General features: G+C 42.1%; 1 protein-coding gene across 1 annotated transcript in view; it reads left to right on the forward strand.

Moving 5' to 3' along the window:
* The window catches only part of Hhipl2 (HHIP like 2), a 33,085-nt gene that overhangs the window by 3,623 nt on the left and 8,229 nt on the right, over window positions 1-21,233 (forward strand). Inside the window, exons 2-8 of the mRNA XM_076873153.1 lie at window positions 5,303-5,320; window positions 5,928-6,189; window positions 10,210-10,862; window positions 11,915-12,058; window positions 14,035-14,366; window positions 15,581-15,707; window positions 18,486-18,631. Coding sequence (XP_076729268.1) covers window positions 5,303-5,320; window positions 5,928-6,189; window positions 10,210-10,862; window positions 11,915-12,058; window positions 14,035-14,366; window positions 15,581-15,707; window positions 18,486-18,631 — 1,682 coding nt within the window. The remainder of the gene's footprint in view (window positions 1-5,302; window positions 5,321-5,927; window positions 6,190-10,209; window positions 10,863-11,914; window positions 12,059-14,034; window positions 14,367-15,580; window positions 15,708-18,485; window positions 18,632-21,233) is intronic.

The raw sequence follows: 21,233 nt of genomic DNA on the forward strand, positions 1-21,233 counted from the left end.
GGGAATTGGCTGTTTCAACTGGCACTTGCATAATTTAAAAAGGCTGTTAGGTTTTGTTATTGCCTAGCACATCAGTCTTAGATGTTTTAGAACACAGGTGTCCTCTCTCCTTTCTTGGAAACTAGAATGCAGCAGTAAGCATTTGCCTGGTGGAAGACTCCTTACCAGTGAAATAGTAACCCAGCATCACACAGTTCAGCCCAGGGGCAATTTTTTGAGAACACAAACTGGGCCTGATAGCATGTTGTGATAGTTGTTCGGGTGTTCAAGGAAGTGCTTCATAAATGTCTGCCTTTTATGTATTTTGTGTTCAGATAACCAGTAACTGAGTTCCATGAAAGCTCACTAACTTTACAGTAAGCCTAATATTTAGATGACAAGCCACACATTTTTCCCATTGTACTTTTTTCCGAAGGTTACTTAATACTCAAGTTAAAAACGTTTTCTGATCTTTTCTATCTGTACTTTATCTCACTCTAAAGCATCTGCAAGAAAATTGAGGGATAAATTATGCTTTGTCAATTTATAGTTCAGTATTATTTTGCACTTAATAAAAACACTTCTATCGATAAATATCCAGCCTTACAAGGTATACACAAAACAAGTAGGTATTCCAAAAGAGCCAGAACAAATCAAGCTAAAGCCACCACATAAATAGGTCTAACTTTACTGCTGGGAGTGGGTGATTGGGTTGTGTAGGAGTTCTGTATATGAAAGACTACCACTAGAGGAATGAAATTCCCAGATAATGTGTTCAAAATCTCAAAACAAAGGCCAAGATAGGCAGAGCATCTATCTACTCCCTGAAACCTTTATCAAAAGCTGTAAAATGGCTACAGAATGGAGGTTCAGAATGTGAGGTGAGTAGATATAGTTCTTGGTTTTCACACAAAGCTTTCCTAGAATTTTTTTAGCATGTTCATATCTGACTTTTTGATAAAAGCAGTATGAGTCAACCCTTGTGGAAATTATTTAGGTCCACTGAAGGTAAAGCCAGTACCATGAATAATAACAATGGCCAGAATTTATGAAGCACTATGGACTTTACATTTCATCATAACACCACCACATTTCTATGAGTTATTCCTATTTTACCAAGGAGGTGAATGGAGCCCTTGGAGATGCCAGTAACTTTGCCAAGGTCACAGCTAATAGGTGTTAGCGCAAGGTTGATAACCTAATTAGTATGATTCTGAAGATCACACTGGTGCTATCTGTATCACCTCCCAGGTAAGTCACTTTTTACTACCTGCACAGCTGTGTAGCCAGAAAAAGAATAGAAAGGGATTCATAACCCAGAGGCCATTGGCTCAAGCAAAAACTATTCTTACTCTCCCAAGCGATTGGTAGGCTTCCCATTTTGTGTCCCCACATGCTCCTATATCAGATCACCACTCCCCCTGCAACCTTAGCCTGAATCTTAGAATATGACTTATTTGGAGACAGTCTTTACAGGAATAATGGAAGTTAAAATGCAGATATTATGGTGGGCCTTAATCCAGGATGACTGGTATCCTTATCAAAAGTTAAAAATTGGGGCTTGGGTTTTAGCTCAGAGTTGGCCTAGGATGTGTGAGGCGCTGGATTCCATCCTCAGCACTACATAAATATAAATAAAATAAAGGTATTGTGTCCAACTACAACTAAAGGGGGGGAAAAAAGGGAAGGGGATTGACACACGCACTGGGAGAATACCATCCCAACATGAAGCCACAGATTGGGTATCTCCAAGTCATGAAATGCAACACAAACCATCAGAAGCTTGGAGAAAGGTCTGGAACCGACCTTTCTGACACCTTCATCTCAGACATTGAGTCTCCAGAACTGAGAGATAATTTCTATTGTTTAGGCCACCCAATTTGTGGTTCTTCGTTAGGGCAGCCCTAGCAATTAAAAATAATGATTTTTTTTTTTTTTTTTTAAAGTTTGCTTCAGAGTGAGATCTGAGGTGATTCAGTCTGGTTCTAGTTTTTAGTTCCAGACTTAGAGTAAGTTCACCTAACACTCAAGTTAAAAACGTTTTCTGTTTTTTTCTACCTGTACTTCACCTTCAGGTAAAAGATTTTCTTGTTCCCTTCCAGCCTGTTGTCATCTCTTTCCTTGAATTCTGAATAGCAATTTGTTCCTTCCTTACTGTTATCTTAGTATAATCTGTTTTTATTTGGGGGTAGGGTCACTTTTAGCCTTCTCAGCATAAAAGTTGCTTATCAATTTTCCATTAAACATTCCTCTTCTAGTATAATAACTTTGCACACAAGAATATATATTTGTTAAATTGACACAATATCTACTGCAAAATTAGTTATTGTGTAATTATGTTACAATCATATGCATTATGTAATTCTATCTGAAATGTAGCTCTATCTGAAATGTAGCTCCATATGAAATACGATGTTTTAGAAGCTCATACTGTCATTACATCCCATGAGCTCCTGCCAGCTGACCTTCACTTGCTAGTCTTGCAGGGAGTTTTTGCCCCAATCAATGTGATATCCATATTTTCGTGGCAAAAAGAAAACTGAGACAAATGTCAAAGATACTCTCAGTTCTTTATGGAAGGAAAGAATGCATTCATTCATTCTTACATAATTCTGGGTTAGGTGTTGCCTCCTTTCTCAGAAGGTCACAGTGGCTGTGAACTCACTTGACTTAGTCCAGCTTACTCTTCGTGCTAAGGTTTACAAAGCAATGAATTATCTGACCTTTGGGCAAACAACCCAGTGGAAACTGCACCGTCACTAGTGAATCATGTGCCTTATTATATTTTAAAAAGCAGGGACTTGGGATGTAGCTTAGGTAAAGCACATGCCTAGTGTGCATGAGGCCTGAGTGCCATCCTTAGCACCACAAATAAGAAGGAACACTCAACTAGGTCTGATATTGAACAGTACAGAGCTGTATTGACAATCATTCTGAGTATCCCTCCTGACTTTTTCCTTGGTTATAAAGATTTGGATTTTAAATGCTGCTTGGGCTGTCATAATTGAGAGCACTGTAATGTAGACTTGGCTAGGTTGAGGCTCATGCTCCCCTCTTGACATCCTGGCAAAGGCTGCGTGTGAGTGGAAGCCAGGTGGGGTACCCTCTGTAGCAACACATTGGAACCAAGACAAACAACAAGAAGTGCTGGCGAGGATGCGCTGGGAAAGGTATACTCATACACTGCTGGTGGGACTGCAAATTAGGGCAGCCAATTTGGAAAGCAGTATGGAGATTCCTTGGAAAGCTGGGAATGGAACCACCATTTGACCCAGCTATTCCTTTTCTTGCACTATACCCAAAGGACCTAAAAACAGCATCCTACAGGGACACAGTCACATCAATGTTTATAGCAGCACAATTCACAATAGCTAAACTGTGGTGCCAACCTAGATGTCCTTCAGTGGATGAGTGGATAAAAAAAAAAAATGTGGCATTTATACACAATGGAATATTACTCAGCACTAAAAATAAGAATAAGATCATGGCATTTGCAGGGAAATGGATCGCATTAGAGCAGATTATGCTAAGTGAAGTTAGCCAATCCCCCCCAAAAAAACAAATGCCGAATGTCTTCTCTGATATAAGAAGGGTGACTCAAAATGAGGTTGGGAGGGAGAGCAAGGAAGGAAGATTACCTCTAGATAGGGAATAGGGGTGGGAGGGAAGGGGAGGGAGAAGGGGAATAGCATGGATGCTGGAAGGAGAGGGTCATCATTATACAAAATACATGTATGAATATGTGAGTTTGGTGTCAACATACCTTATATACATACAGAGATATGATAAATTGTAGTATAAAGGTGTATTAAGAATTGTAATGCAAAAAAATAAGAGTTCATATATAATGGCATAATTTGGCGTGAACATACTTTATATACAGAGTTACGAAAAATTGTGCTTTGAATGGATAATTATGATTGTAATGCATTCCACTATTGTCATGTATGTAAGAAATACAAAATTTAAAAAACTTGCATTTCAAAGGTAAGCTTTTGCAAGAAAGGAAATTGCAAAGTGAACTGGAAACATGGAAAATAAAGAGTAAGCTCAGGGAACCAGATGTCCCCATGGACCTGTGTCCTTATTTGTGCCTCTGTTTGGTTTTGTGGCTATTTGTCTACTCATTCAAGAAGAATTTCCAAAGGCCTGTTATGTGTAAGGGACATGTACAGAGCAAAACACATTCTTAAGTGGTGTTGGAACTTACACTAAGTGAGGAGGAGTACCCCTAAAGCTGGTATAGACTTGGCAAAAATAACCCAAACATCCTGTGCTTCCTGGTAAAATTATCCCAAACAGTCCTTGTTGGGTCACACTCCTGTGTCTTAATGTGTCTCTCAAAATTAATATACTGAAACTAATTTGCCAGTGTGTTAATATTCAGAGGCAGGGCCTTGGGCTGGTGTGTTATTTAGCTTTCCGTTACTGTCACAATCACCTGAGGTAATCAGTTTAATGAAGAGGAAAGGTTTATTTTGGTTCACAGTTGTAGAGGTTTCAATCCATGGTTGGTTGGGGAGCCTGGGTCCACTATCCCTTTCAAGGACACGTTCTCAGTGACCTAACTTCCTCCACCTCCAAGAGGTTCTACTATCTTCCAGTGGCACCATGAGTCAAGAACCAAGACTTTAACACATGGACCTTAAGAGGACATTCAGGGTCTAAACTATAAGATGGGCTTGGTAATGCACACCTATAACTTCCAGCAACTTGGGAGACTGAAGCAGGAGAATGGAAATTTTGAAGTGAGACTTGGCAACATAGTGAGACTGTCTCAAAAGATGGGGAGGGCAGGGTGCTGGGCATGTAGCTCAGAGCATCCCTGGGTTCTATCCCTGGTACCTGGGAGGAAAAACAAACAAACAAACTATAGCAGCCAAGGGTGTAGCTCTGTTAGAGTGAGTGCCTAGCATGCTAAGGCCTTGGGCTCAATCTCCAACATACACACACACACAAAGGTGATGCCTTTAGGATTCAATTAGGGCTTCTGTAAGGGGGCTTGAGAGTTGGTTTGTTTCACTCTGACCCTTCTGCCATGTGATGTCATGAAGATGCAGCAAACAGTGCCATCAACAAGGAATAAGGCCCTCCTCAAACACCAAAACTTGTCCTCCATCTTAAACTTCCTAGTCTCCTGAACCATGAGATAAAAATGTCATTTATAAATTACCCTGTGATATTTGGTACAGCAGCTTGATTTGACTAAGACACCCTCCTCTTCCTTTACTGTCTTCTCTTTCCTCACTCCTTGCTGCAGATGCAAGACTCATGACATGTCCTTCCTTCTTCCCATCCACATACACACCTTATCAGACCCCAGGGGCCATAGGGCACCCTGGCTTCCACAAAGCTCCCCTCCGTCTTCCCCCACCTACACTTGAGTCCCCACAGTGCCCTTCAGCACCACAGGAGCCCTGGAAGCCTGCCTTCAGAGTCTGCTGTCTGGGACTCAGTAATGTGGTGTTCTCACAGCGACTCTGGGCCACTCGGCCTGTGAAGAAATAGTAAACAAGTGTGGATTTTCCGGCCTGCTCTGTGCAGTTTTAAAGAATCAGGCCCCTCTGCTGTTGACACTGTTGCACCTTTTGGCTAAGAAATCGTGTGCCCCAACGACTCAGCGCTGGCATCGAGAGTAGCACAAGCTTCATGTTTAGATGGGACGGAGGAGGTAGGGACAACTTCCTTTTCCTTCCACAAGGGACGCTTGGCCACCAGCCCACAGGAGGGACACTGCTCAGAAACCACTTCTTGGAACTAGGGGCGGGGATGGGGGTAGAAGGAAGAAAGAGAAAGGGGGTTGAGGAGCAGGGAGGAAGAGAGGGAGGGAATGTGGGCAGAGCAGGGAAGCCAACCTGAGCAAACAGCAGCCCGAGTGTTCCCAAGGCCAAAATGCTGAGAAAGCCCAAGCCCGATCTGCGTGATGGTCGGTGTTCCTGGGTCCCCAGGCTCTCTCCCGGCACTGTCTGTCTCTGTCTCACATTCGTGGGCCAGATGGGCTTGCTGCAGGGACACCCCCAGTGCCTGGATTATGGGCCTCCCTTTCGGCCTCCCCTGCATCTTGAGTTTTGCTCCGACTATGAGTCCTTTGGCTGCTGTGACCAGCGCAAGGACAACCGCATCGCCGCTCGGTACTGGGACATCATGAACTATTTCGATCTGAAGGGCCATGAGCTGTGCGGAGGTTACATTAAAGACATCCTTTGCCAGGTAGGCCTGAGTGTAAACCCGCGGGGAAACGATAGAGCCAGCTTGGCAATGTGCCTTCCAACCCCAGCGGTGAAGGGTGCTGGGCTGCTGGCGAGTCCTAGTGGAAGGGTGCTTTGGACACTCAGCCTTTTAGAGCTTACCTGCCTGCTAGGTGCCTTGCCAGACAGCAATGTGCTCTGTACACTGAGGCACAGGTGTGCTGAGTTTGACTTGCACAGGTTCCTCAGAGCTCTCCCTCTGGGGCTCTTCCCCAGGAGCCAAAAGAATAAGAGAGGTATTTTTCATGGAGCTCTCAGAACCGCTGCTGTCCATGTCCTCTCTGCAATGATCAGAGAGCTGGGCACAGCACACCTGTGACACTTCCAGAGTATGTGAGAGAGGGAAGCATTGGCATCTGCTGGGGTCCAGCCCTTGCTTAGCTGGGTACTTTGTGCCAAGGGGGTCTCTGGTGTGATGGTAACGGTGGCAGAGATTATGGGGCTCTCTGTGGGGTACTGGCTGCCCAACACTCCAGAACTGGACTGAGAGAGCTTCAAGCTGCTGACAAGCAATGACTCAGAGTTTCTGCTTCTCCAGGCTCATCAGTAGCCAAAATCCACATTTCTGGGAGGCATCGCCTGAGTTGAGTTCAGTCTGGAAACCTGATGTGTACAGGCTGCAAACAGACTTTATGGGAAGAAGGTGTTTAGGAGTGCAGGGAGAGAGCTGATGAAAGAAGTGGCCATGAGGAAGGTGTACTCTAACGATGTGACAAAAGTCCAGACTGGCCTTTTATCTGAGACCCTGCTGGGCATTCATGTCCCTTGCTGCTGCCACTATTCAGAAGTGCACTGGCCACCCCAACTCCCTGCATGCTGCGAAGAGCGATTATCTGAGCTCCTCAGAGTCCAGGCAGGAATTACCACTGAGCCTGGCGCAGAAGTCAGCCACTTGGGTGGCACTGCCCCAGAGCTGTACTCTTTCACCTAAAGCACCACCTCTTGTTGTTTCCTCTAGAATTAACTCTGGGATAGCCATGTGGTGTCAGAAGTTGGGCTTTTCTTTTTTGGACCAAGGATTGAATCCAGGGGCTCTTGACCACTGAGCCACATCCCCAGCCCTTTTTATTTTTTATTTTGAGACAGAGTCTTGCTAAATTCAGGGCCTCAATAAATTGCTGAAGCTGTCTTTGAACTTGCAATCCTCTTGCCTCAGCCTCCCCAGATGCTGGGATTGCAGGCGTGTGCATTGGCACCCTGCAGAAACCTGGCTTTTATGAGCAGTCCTCAGGTTGTTTATTTCTGAGAGCTCCTCTGGTGAAAATGTCTCTTCCTTCCAACTTCTCTCTTTGGTGATGTTTTAAAAAGTCACATGCAACATCTCTTTTGTTTCAGAGATTTGAGGAACAAGAGTAATTTCAGCCAAACAACTCGACTCATGTCTGTTAAAATTTACAAGGCTCTCTTTCTTCCCCCAGACATGTAGTGTGTTCTTGGCAATGATTTTGTAGGTATTACGAGTTCCACCTTTACCAGAATCATTTGTCCAAGGTTAAACAGTCCTGGGGCACAAATCTAGATGTTCAGATGCCAGATCTTGTGACCCTGTGATCACATCACATTAAAGTATAGTAGCAACAGCACTGGTCAATTAATTGCTTTTCTAAACTCCTGGAAGCGTGAGCTTCATTAGAGAATTTGTGCACTCGCTGCTGGTGCCCGGTGCCGAAAGCAGGGCGTGGCGTGCAGGAGAGACTCAAGAGTTAAGGTGTGCAGTAGAGATGCTGCCTGGGCATGGGTTTTCTTACCCATGAACTGGAAAAATGTTTGTTTAGTTATAAGCAACTCTGCAAACTCTATAAACAGCTGCAGTGGTGACATTTCCATTGTCCTTTCTGCCCTTTAGTATTTTGTTCTTATTTTTGTGTCCCTTCTCCCTTTATTCCACCTCCCAGAGTTGGATGGAGTCAGTGAGGTGACACTCAGGAGCAGGTCATTTTGCTTATTGTTACTCTGATAATTATTCTCAGCTGACCCAGACAGTCCCAGGAGAGACACTGTGTGTGAAACTCTGGGTTCTTTTTCTTTGCCCAATAAGCAAGAATTTGTTCTGCAATCTACAGTCCAGAGGAAAAAAGAGAAGACAGGGACACAATCATGCATAAAAAGTGATGCTGCTCCCTTTGTGAAGTGTTGAGAGAGTGCAGGCAACTGAGTCAGCCCACAGGTGGGCTTGGGAGAGAGATTAGTAATCAGTGGGGTTTGGCTAATGGACTCTCCTTTACTCTGCCTCTCCAAACTCCACAGGTAATCTGTCTTTCTTACTTTCCAAGGCTCAGTTGACTCTCTTTCATCACCATTGGGAGCTGATTGTCCACAAAATTGTATTTTCACCTTAAAATTTCTGTAAATCTAGGGAAGACCAAGTAGCAGATACTTTTTTGGACACACTGTTCATATGTGTTTGTGTAAAGAGTAGTCATATTGCCCAAACGTCACAATTCAAATTCATACAGTTTCCAGCACAGTGCTTTGAACACATCAGACACAAATAGTTTTACAAATACCTGAAGAAATTACTAGACACCCAGTCTCTGGGAGTGGTACATCTAATGTCCATTTTGATCATTTACCTTTTAACTGTAAAATATTTCAAACATGGAGAACCAGAGAATGAAATAATGTCTCATGTCTCCAACACCCAGATTTAATAAATGTGAAACTTTTGCCAAATTGCTTAAGAACTGATAAAGAAAGAAAATCTTGCAGATACAGCATTTATAAGAAAGGAAAACTGAGAACTTATGATACCATTTTCTCTTTAAAATGTTCATCTGGTAACATCAAGTATCAAGAACAAAGATGAAATGCTAAAAATAGTGAGTACAAAGTGTGTCCCCCGCTGCTGCAGTCCGGCTTCAGCAAAATAAGCGGGGGGTGACGAATAACTTGTGTAAGTTGATGCAGCAGGAATAGGAGCCCTTTATTGTAGGATCTGAGCAATATTTATACATTTTACACAGCTTATCTAATTAGCATAAAATAGATACAGCAGTCAACCAATAAGGAATCTCCACACTTAATGGCTTGCTTTTGTTACTTCACAAACCACTCCCTCTGGCATTTTGCCAGGCGCCATCCAGACTTGTTTACAGACTCTAACATTTCTCTGGCAAAATAACAGGTGCCAATCTGACTTGTTTACAGACCTTAACACCCCCCCCCTTTTTTGGTACCAGGAATCAAACCCAGGGGTGCTGCATCACTGAGCCACATCACCAGCCCGTTTTTATATTTTATTTAGAAATGGGGTCTCACTGAGTTGCTGAGAGACTTGCTAAGTTGCTGAGGCTGGTTTTGAACTTGTGATTCTCCTGCCTCAGCCTCCTGAGCCACTTGGGATTACAGACAGGCACCACCACACCTGGATCCCCTTTTCTTTCTGCCTTCCAGGAGCATTAACGGATAAAAAATGTTGGTCCAAGAAGTGATTTATTAGTAGTTGGTAATAAAAACTCCAGAGTCTGGAATCCAGCCAGGGTAGTGGTGCACAACTGTAATTCCAGTAAGAAGCTGAGGCAGGAGGATCTCAAGTTTGAGGCAGCCTGGGCAACTTAGTGAGACTTCGTCTCAAAAAAAAAAAAAAAAAAAAAAAAAAAAGAAAGAAAGGCTTATAGCTGAGTGTAGTGCACCCTGGGATTCAATCCCCAGTACCAAACAAAACAAAATAAATCCCCTCCAGAGTCCTTTTTTTTTTTTTTTTTTTTTTTTGGTACCAGGCATTAAACCCAGGGGCACTTAACCACTGAGCCACATCTCCAGCCCTTTTATTTTTTATTTTGAGACAGGGTCTCATTAAGTTGCTTAGGGCCTCACTAAATTGCTGAGGCTGGTTTTGAACTGGCGATCATCCTGCCTCAGCCTCCTGAGTCACTGAGATGACAGGCGTGCACCACTACTGCTGACAGAATCCTATTTTCTTCTTCCCCTGGGCCATTTCTCTGCTTGCTCAAATTGAGACTGACCTTCAGCTGTCTTCCAGGAGTGCTCTCCCTATGCAGCCCACCTCTACGATGCCGAGAACCCTCACACACCCCTCCGGAACCTTCCTGGGCTGTGCTTTGACTACTGCTCGGCATTCCATTCTGACTGTCACTCTGCCATCTCCCTCCTAACCAATGACCCAGGTCTCCGAGAGTCCCACAAAAAGGACGGTGCCCACTTCTGCCACCTCCTCAATCTTCCGGACAAGGATTACTGCTTCCCCAACGTCCTGAGGAATGACCATCTCAATCGCAACCTGGGGGTGGTGGCCGAGGACCATCAGGGCTGCCTGCAGCTCTGCCTGGCCGAGGTGGCCAATGGGCTCAGGAACCCGGTCTCCATGGTGCACGCCGGGGACGGCACCCATCGCTTCTTTGTGGCCGAGCAGGTGGGAGTGGTGTGGGTGTACCTGCCTGACGGGAGTCGCCTGGAGCAACCTTTCCTGGATCTCAAGAGCATCGTCCTGACCACTCCATGGATCGGGGATGAGAGGGGCTTCTTGGGATTGGCTTTTCACCCCCAATTCCGTCGCAACAGAAAGTTCTATATTTATTATTCATGCCTGGGCAAGAAGAAGGTAGAAAAGATCCGGATTAGTGAGATGAAGGTCTCTCAGGCTGATCCCAATAAAGCTGACCCCAAATCGGAGAGGTGAGATGGACTCATGCAAATGCACCTCTACTGTGTTCTGAAATAATGCGGATCAGCCCTTTGAAATGACAGAGGTGGAACCTTGCTGGTTTTAGAACGCTAGCTTAAAATGTTAAAGGAATCCTCAATTAATGAGGACAGCCCAAGTTAGACTCTTTAGGCAAGGGTTTTTATGGGATGTGACAATCCGAATTAGAGCCTGACTTGATTGTCTTTACAGAGGATAAGTAAGAACTAGCAGCCAGAGGGATTGAGAAGTGATTATAAAAAATACAGTGAGCCGGGCACAGCAGCACTCGCCTGTAATCCCAGCAGCTCGGGAGGCTGAGACAGGAGGATCGTGAGTTCAAAGCCAGCCTCAGCAATGGCGAGGTACTAAGCAACTCAGTGAGACCCTGTCTATAAATAAAATACAAAATAGGGCTGGGGATGGGGCTCAGTGGTCCAGTGCCCCTGAGTTCAATCACTGCTTCAATAATTACAGCTTCTAATTATTGTGTGGCCCTTAGATTCCAGGCCCTTTAGCTTGAATGTGGGATCTTGCAAGAAGCTATGGCATAAGGCCATAACACTAGTGATACAAGATCAGGTGATCCCAGTTCTAGCTGACCCCAGTTCATGTTCTTTTCACTCTACCACCCTGCCCATTTCTCCTCTTCTTTCTACCTTGCCTCCTTTTCCATCACAGACAGATTGAAAGATTGGAGAAAGCATGAGGAATGGATAGATCCATCCCTGCTAACTTGCTCAAACAAAGAAATTGAATGTTCATATAGAGCCAGAGACTAATAGGCAAGAGCTAGAAAGGGAGGGTGTTCTCCTGACTGGGTCTCCGCTTGTGAAGTCATGGTCTCGAATAAAAATGACCCATGAAGGAGTTAGAGAAGGAAAGAGGGATCATCTCAGAACCCCACGCTACTTGCTTTGGGATTCCTGAAGCAGGTCTTGGCTGACTTGGCAGATCTTGGTGACTTGGACCAGTCTATTTGGGGTGTCTCTAGAGGATGTAGCTTTAGCTGTGTCAAAGTGTGAAGTTTCCTTTTCTTTTCCAGGGTCATCTTGGAGATAGAAGAACCAGCCTCAAATCATAATGGTGGACAACTTCTTTTTGGCCTGGATGGCTACATGTACATATTCACTGGGGATGGAGGGCAGGCTGGGGATCCCTTTGGCAAATTTGGAAATGCTCAGAACAAGTAAGATGGATGGTAGCAAGGTCCCTGCCTCCTTAGAGTGAACCCTTGGTATAGTGTTTTTGTTGAGATGGAGTCAAACCCAGAATGCTTTCTGCAATATATAGTCCCATTTAGGCAAATGAGAGGAACATTTGATTTTCTGTCCTATAAATAATATACATCATATACTTTGGTAGTTAATATTATGGATGCCTAGTGTAAGTTTCAGATACTATGTAAAGAAAAATCAGTATTTTAAATATATGTTAATAGGACACTATCCATGAAATCAATCATTCAATTAACTTTAATCCAATTATGTTACCAAGCTCAGTGTTTCAGGAGTGGTAGGCCCTGGGGACACTAAAAAGTTAATGTGCGTGGTGAACCAATGTGGCCATGAGTGGTGGTGCATTCCTGTAATCCTAGCAGCTTAGGAGGCTGAGGCAGGAGGACTGAGAGTTCAAAGTCAGCCTTGGCAACTTAGTGAGACCTTAAGCAACTTAGTGTGAACCTGTCTCCAAATAAAGTATAAAAAAGGGGCTGGGGATGTGGCTCAGAGGTTTAAGTGCCCCCGGGTTCAATCCCTGGTAAGCCCCTCCCCCCCAAAAAAAAGTGAGTTAAAGAGAACTAGTGCATATAGGGTGCTAACTGTGTGTCAGAGATGGTTCCAAATACATAATGTGTATTTGAGAATTATAATTTTAATAACCTTTGAGGTTAAGAAATTTTATCTATTTTGTTAATTGGTCTATCTTCAGCACACCCTTAACTCTGTAAATATTGTGGAATGAATGAATCTTATGATGTGTAGGTATTATGAGAGCCATTTTACAGACAAGAAAATAGAGGCACAGAAGTCACACAGCAAGTAAGTGGAAGAACTAGAATTATAGCTTGAATGATCTAGTGCCAGAGTTCACTGATGCTCTGCTGCCTATAAAGGTCAGTGGTTTTTCTCTCCTTTGCACCCAGTCAGCACTTGGCTCCCATTATTCCTAGTATTATAAATATTAAAATTAATAGTAATAAAAGCTAACATTTATTGAATGCTATGATTCAGGAATTGCATTAAGTACTATATGCACAATAACTCATTGAACCCAATCACACTGTTAAGTAATGTCACTCTCCTCTGCTTTACAATTGAGGACACCAAAGCCCAGAGATCAAAGTCATTGACAAAGCCTCTTAAAAGTCTGTTCTAAGGCTGGGTGCAGTGGCTAATGTCTGTAATTAGGAGACTAAGGCAGGGAGATTGCAAGTTCAAAGCCAGCCTCAGCAATAGTGAGGTACTAAGCAACTCAGTGAGACCCTGTCTCTAAATAAGATACAAAATAGGGCTGGGGATGTGGCTCAGTGGTCGAGTGCCCCTGAGTTCAATCCCTGGTTTCCCCCACTCCAAAAAAGTCTCTGTTCTATTTACTGACCCCTTTGCTATCTGAAAAGTAATAAAACCAGCTTTAGGCCTGGGCCTGTAGCTCAGTGGCAGAGCACTTGCCTCACATGTGTAAGGCACTGGATTCGATCCTCAGCACCACATAAAAATAAACAAATAAAATAAAGGCATTCTGTTCATCTACAACTAAAAAATAGTAATAAAAAAAACAGCTTTAAGAACAATTCATAGTATTAGACCAAATTGTAGAGAAAAGTTCTCATCATTAAAATAAACAATTAAAGCTGCAACCTTTTCAGGATTACGTGAACCCTTTTGCTTAATAGTTCTCCTTGGGTCAAAAATAGGAAAGTCTTAACATCCTGTGTGTGTGTGTGTGTGTGTGTGTGTGTATATATATATATATATATATATATATATATATATATATATATATATATTTTTTTTTTTTTTTTTTTTTTTTTTTTTTAAAGGTACTTATCCTTATGTGATTCCCAGCCATTTCCTGTCATCACTGCCAATCAGCCCTCCTCGATGGTCACCTCTGGTCTTGTGTCCATGCTTACCTGAGCCTGATTCTTGGCCTTCTGTCTTTCAGAAGTTCCCTGCTTGGGAAAGTGTTAAGGATTGATGTGAATGGGGCAGACTCTGACGGCAAGCGCTACCGAGTGCCCTTGGACAATCCCTTTGTTTCTGAGCCAGGGGCCCACCCCGCCATCTACGCCTATGGGATCAGAAACATGTGGCGCTGTGCTGTGGACCGAGGGGACCCCATTACACGCCAGGGCCGAGGCCGGATGTTCTGTGGGGATGTGGGCCAGAACAGGTTTGAAGAAGTTGACCTCATTGTTAAAGGCGGGAACTATGGATGGAGGGCAAAGGAAGGGTTTGAGTGTTACGACAAAAATCTTTGTCACAATGCCTCTTTGGGTAAGTAAGAAACTGTCTGGGTGCTTTCTTGAATGAGTTGAGTGGGTAGGAGGAGGAGTGGAGGAAGAATCCTAATGTCCTGCAGGTCCTTAAAATCCTTACTTGTGTCCTTTGGGACTCTGCTTCCCTGAGTGGTTCTCCTGCTACTAGCCCTAGACACCTTAGTGGTGCTTGTTAAAAAGTGGATTTTTGCTGTTAACTCATCAGTCATTTTCCTATTATTCTGTCTCCCTGTCCCAGTCCTAGAAAAAAAGTAACTTTGAAAGACCAGCTTTTGTTTTTCTGATTTCTTGAAGCTATTCTCTTTCTGTAAAACCAAACTCTTGCTCAGACCATAGGAACCCTTGTTCTATTATGAAATGGAATGTTGCCCAATTCTAGGATAAAATAATAAAGCCAGTTAAGACTCTACTTTTTTAAATAGATTTTGATGCTCTAGGTCAGACCTGATGGGTTTGCATCTTGGGTGGGTGGGGGAGTGGGATGGACTAAGAATCTGTATTTTAAATAAGTTACCCATTTGATGTTTGGGCAAACTATTTTCAGATCCACAAACAGAGCAGAATTGGTGGCTGCATGTTTCTCTTTATTTCCCAAATGGTAACAGCCCAATGAAATGATATTCCACCTATACTCAAGGGAGAATATAATCCTTGAGCATCAATAATCAAGAAGAGTTTAAAAAACCACATCTGGATCAAAATTCCAGTGTGCTGAATCTATCACTGTTTCTTGGTCTTTTTGATTCTTTAAGTTACAAAGCAGTCTTACAGACCCTCACAATACTTTCCATATTCTTAAACTTGACTACTATGTCAACCTTGGGGAGAAATTTATGTGTCTGAATCTTCCACGACACAGCTTTATAGATGGGGGGAGGGTTGGGCTTAGATAACAGTCAATTGGGAAGCTCACAAATATTGTGGCTGGCCTGTTGAAAAAAAAAAAATAAACACAATCCATTTGTCTACCTGTCCTACTGATGACTTGCACTGAATCAGGTAACTGAATTATAAAGCCTCTTTTTGGGGCTGGGGTTGTGGCTCAGTGGTAGAGTGCTTGCCTAGCATGTGTGAGGCACTGGGTTTGATTCTCAGCACCATCTATAAATAAATGAATAAAATAAAGGTCCATCAACATCTAAGAAAAAAAGCCCCCTCTTTCCTTTTAATTTTTGGTGATGAAACTTACTGTCTTTCCTTGTTCCTGGATAGATGACATTCTGCCAATCTATGCTTATGGCCACGCAGTGGGGAAGTCAGTCACTGGGGGCTATGTCTATCGTGGATGTGAATCTCCAAATCTCAATGGCCTCTATATCTTTGGAGACTTCATGAGTGGGTAAGAAGTGTTGATGTTGCCTTTGCCTTTTTTATTTGAAAATTTAATTGGGTGTAACTTACATGACTGCTACCATATCCAGCTATTGTAATGTTTTTATCTGCTAATATTAATGCCTGTGTCAGCTGTGTGTCAATTTTAATTGATCTTTCTTTATTATGGGTTATATTTTCCTCCTCCTTAACTTTCATGGTAATTTTTTATTTAATACCAGAAAGTATCAATATAAGTTTGTAGGTGCTGCATATTTTTGTGTTCCTATAAATATTTTTGAGTTTTGTTCTGGGTCACAGTCAAGTTCCTCAACAATAGTTTGATCCTTTCTTGCTGTTAATATTTGACCAAAGTGGTGCTTTTTCTAGAGCTCTCAATTCCTTAGTATTAAGGCAAACCTTCCTGAGGCTTTGCCAATGTCCTTTGAATGATGCACGCACCATTCCTGACCCCAAACAAGTATCAGGCACTTTCCCTTCCAATTCTGTCCCTTGCTTCAGGTAGTCCCCTCTCGTGCCTGCTGTTGAGCCCACTGATGAGTATTTGAAGATCTCTGAAGGTCATTCTTTATGTAATTTTCTTCTCTCCATTTTCTGACCTGCAAACTTTTACTGCTTTGATCTTCCTGGACTCTTAGATCTATCTTTTCAACTCAGGGAGTCTACTGGGCTCTGCCTATGTATTCCCTCTCTGTGCTGGGAATTTTCTCAAGGAAGAATCTAGAACAATCTCAAGGATCATCTCATCTGTTTTCTATCTCTCAGGGAAGACACACCTATGCTGCCTGATAGTCAATGTCTTTTTTTTTTAGCATTTTTTTTTTTTTAGTTGTAGATGGACACAATACCTTTATTTTATTTATTTATTTTTATGTGGTGCTGAGGATCGAACCCAGTACATCACATGTGCTAGACAAGTGCTCTACTACTGAGCCCCAGCCCCAGCCCCAGCCCCAGCCCTTGTCAATGTCTTTTAAACCACTCTTATTCTATTTTGTACAGGTTTTGACTCATTAAGGTGGGATGGTAAATCTAGTCCCCATTACTTCATCTTATTTAGGAAAGATGTAATTATTTTGATGCTTCAATTCTTAGTTGTAGAGATGGTATAGTTACTAATTGGTTAGGTTCTTCATCATTACTTATTAGATCGTTGGGACTTCATTTATCTTTATCCACCTCCCAAACTCATCGCCCCTTCACAAATCACTTTTTGATATGCAGTGATTTTTTTTTGATACTGAGTATTGAACCAAGTGAGCTTAACCACTGAACCACATCCCTAGCCTTTTTCATATGTTATTTAGAGAAAAGAGTCTCACTGAGTTGCTTAAGGCTAGCTTTGAACTCTCGATTCTGCTGCTTCCGATTCCTGATCTGCTGGGGGATTACAGGGATGTGCCACCACGCCTGGATGATATGCAGTGATTCTTTTTTAAAAATATATTTTTAGTTGTTGATAGACACTTATTTTATTTATTCATATGTGGTGCTGAGAATCTAACCCAATGCCTCACACATGCCAGGCAAGTGTGTTACCGCTGAGCCCCAGCCCCAGCCCCACAGTGATTCTTAATTAAGTATATGCCTCAGAATCACCTGGTGTTGGGCATCTTGGTCTTTATAAAACTGTTCAGGCAATTCACTGAGCACCCTGGGCTTACCCAGCTTCCTTTTCTTCTTCAGACAGATGCTAGAGATATATGGAGCATCTACTTGCTACTGTATAGAAATAATAATAATAATAATAATAATAAAACAGCTAGTTGAGTTTTTCTTTTTTTTATTGGTGCATTATGATTATGAATAATAGTAAAATTCATTGTGACATATTCATGCATGCAGATAACTTCATAATAACAGCTGGCAATTTTTGAATCCTTTTTATGTGTCACAACATTGTTGAGATCTTTACATAGCTTATTTTACTTAATATTTGCAGTTTTCTACACGGTAAACTATATTATCATTACCCTCCTTTTATATATATTTTTGGGTATTGGGGATTGAACTTAGGGCACTTTACTGCTGATCTACATCCCCAGCCCTTTAAAAAAAATTTTTTTTAGTTGTTGATAGATCTTTGTTTTATTCATTTATTTATATGTGGTGCTGGTAATCAAACCTAGTGCTTCACACCCCCAGCCCCAGCCCTTTTTATTTTTATTTTTTTTTATTTTGAGACAAGTTCTCAACTAAATTGCCTAGAGCTTCACTAAGTTGCAGAGGCTGGCCTAAAACTTGCAATCCATCTGCCTCTGCCTCCCCATTCACTGGGATTACAGATGTGCACTACTGTGCCTGGTTCACTTCATGATTTTTTTTTTTCATTATATAGATTAGGAAACTGAGGTTTAGAGATGTTGGACAACTAGCCAAAGGTCATAGAACCAATAAAAAGTGAGGTTTTTTTTAGATGGACACAATATTTTTATTTTGTTTATTTATTTTTATGTGGTGCTGAAGATCAAACCCAGTGCCCCACATGTGCAAGGCAAGTGCTCTGCCACTGAGCCACAACCCCAGCCCAAGATGAGTCTTTTGTAGTGTGCAGTCTTCTCAGGGCATTAAACTTATAATAGAAAATGTGCTTCCCCATGGAGGATCAGTGGGTCTGAAGTATCACTGAAGCAGCTTTTTGGTTCTTCTTTGAGGGAGGCTTGTTATTGATCTCTTTGTGGGAGACCTAGCCTTGGCACTCAATTATTGCTGATTCTAGGTGGAAAAACATTCTGCAGAGTGGAAATATGGATTCCTAAAATACAAGGTTTTATTTTTCATCTAGTCGACTTATGGCTTTGCAGGAAGATAGAAAAACCCAGAAATGGAAGAAGAGAGACATTTGCCTGGGGAGCACCTCGTCCTGTGCTTTCCCAGGGTTGATCAGCACCTATAGCAAGTTCATCATCTCCTTTGCTGAAGATGAAGCAGGTAATACATGTGCAGAGCGGTTTGATGTCTGCTTACTTTACTTAGATTATCACAAGCATCAACTGAACATTTATTATTGTTGTCATTATTTATACAGTAAATACTGCTTCTACTATTATTATCATTTAATCATCTCTTTTAACATACTGGGTACTCTTCAAAACACTTCATGTTTTCCACCTCAACTAGTAACCACAACACCTCTGTGACATAATTATTAGGTTCATTTCACCAACAAAGAAACAGGCTTAGTGGTAAAGTGCTTGCCTATCATGTGCAAGGTTGTGGGTTCAATTCCCAGTACTGCAAACAAACAAACCAACAAATAAATAGGCTTCTATGCCAGCCTACTTATCTTGTTTGACCTGCACATCTCATTGTGAGGGGCATATCAAGTTTGAATTTTGGTCTTTTTGATCCTTTGACTATGAAGAGATTCACAAATGGTTCCCTCTTTATTTTTATTTTTATTTATTTTATTTTTTTGCCGTGCTGGGGATTGAACCTAGGGCCTTGTGCATGCAAGGCAAGCACCCTACCAACTGAGCTATATCTCCAGCCCCTCCCTCTTTATTCTTAATCACAGTTACAGGGCCATGTGCAGGCCAGGGGGGCAGACTAAAGGGATTGTGAACGCTTACCTTCCTGGGATGGCCTAGCAGAAGGGACCTCTTATGATTGGCTTGCCAGTTGGCCTGACCCTGCCAAGAATTTGTGAGGAAGGGAGAATTTATTTCCTGAGAAATCTGAAAAAAGAGTAGACAACTAGGTAGATAGGAAGTGGCTAGGTACATGTTAATGGCATCATTGAAGCTAGGCATGGGCTCACATAGGGGAGGGGAGAAGAGACTCAACTCTAAAAATTTTCCTCATATTATGTTTCATTTTGAGAGATTACACTTCCAAATTTTAAATAAATTCTGTTTTGTTTTATACAGGTGTGTATAGTGATCTTTTTAGTATTTGGCACTGGATCTAGACATGCTTAGAGGCAAAGAAGATAATAAAGTTCTCTTTTAGAGTCTCTTCCAGACCTGGGAATCTCTGTAGGTGGACATCAGAGCCTTGAAGAGTTCCTGAGTGTTTGGTTTTTTTCTACTCTGAGCCACGGGGTGACTGTATAGGATCTTTACTTGAGTAGAATATAAAGAGATCTGTTAGCTCCTGGATTCTTTCTTCTCAGCTAGCAGATAGGGAGATAGATAGTTTGAGGTGAAGGTTTTATAGAAGAAGAAGGCATTTTGGAAAGTTCAAGCCTTTTTAACAGAAAAACACCAGTGTGAGTTCCAAATTAGAAGTCCAAACATATAAGAAAGGAGAGGATCGATGGGCAGGCAGGAGGATGGAAAGTGGATGATTGTGGATGAGCCCCCTGGAGGGTGGAGCCCCAGAGGCAGGGCCGCCCAGGAACACTGGGCAGCCATCTTCTGTGACTATCTTACAGGAGGCCATAGACCCCTCGGTTTGGTGGTTTGGTAGTTTGGTTTCTTGAGCCTGCAGGTGACTCAGGAGAAAGCAGGTAGTTTTGGAAAACTAGTCAGTACACCTGGCAAACAAAACTAAGTGTCCTTGGCTGAATTCTAGGAAGTGGACTTGCCAGGTGTTTGCCCAAGGGCAGCCCTGAAGCCAGTGAGAATCTTCCCCAGGCAAATAAATTTCTCCCAGAGCTGGTGGTTTTTTTTGTTGTTGCATAAATGAATTTGTATTTTTTGCTATTAGCATATTCTTTCCACTTGGAGACTTTTTAAAAATCTTTTTTTAAATTTTTCATTATTTTATGTTATCAGTCACCAGCATTAGGTGAATTATTTTTTAGTGGAACCAGAACTCTCCCTCAACTAATGCCACAGTTTACTTACTGAGCTCAGAGTTGACAGCTGATATAAATAAATAATTGCTGAGTGAATGGTTGGTGTGGGACCACCCCTTGCCGTTTTGATTGATTGGATTTCTGAATGTCAGTCACCTAAGCTCATTTCCAAGAGGGCTGGCCAAAGTAATGATGTTTGCAGTAAATTCATATTGCATGTATTTTGTTTCAAATGATATATGGTAGTTTTTTTCTCCTTAAAATAGATACTAAATTGCTAGAGATGTTGAACAATTTTTCGTATATTTTTTGGTCGATTATTTTCTTCTGTGAAGTGTCTGTTCTGTTCCTTAGCCCATTTATTGATTGGGTTATTTGTGGTTTTTTTTTCTGCTGTTAAGTTTATTGAATTCTTTATATATCCTAGAGATAAATGCTTTATTGGAGGTGCATGTGGTAAAGGTTTTCTCCCACTCTGTAGGTTCTCTCTTCACATTATGGATTGTTTCTTTTGCTGAGAAGAAACTTTTTAGTTTGAATCCATCCCATTTATTGATTCTTGATTTCACTTCTTGTGCTATAGGGGTCTTGTTAAGGAAGTGAGATCCTAGCCCGCATGGTGAAGATTTGGGTCTGCTTTTTCTTTTAATAGGTACAGAGTCTCTATTCTAGTGCCTAAGTCTTTACTCTACTTTGGGTTGAGTTTTGTGCAGGGCAAGAGATAAAGGTTAAATTTCATTTTGTTACATGTGGCTTTCTATTTTTCCTAGTACCATTTGTTGAATAGGCTGT

Source organism: Callospermophilus lateralis, chromosome 13, assembly GCF_048772815.1.
Source record: "Callospermophilus lateralis isolate mCalLat2 chromosome 13, mCalLat2.hap1, whole genome shotgun sequence".
Classification (NCBI taxonomy): domain Eukaryota; kingdom Metazoa; phylum Chordata; class Mammalia; order Rodentia; family Sciuridae; genus Callospermophilus; species Callospermophilus lateralis.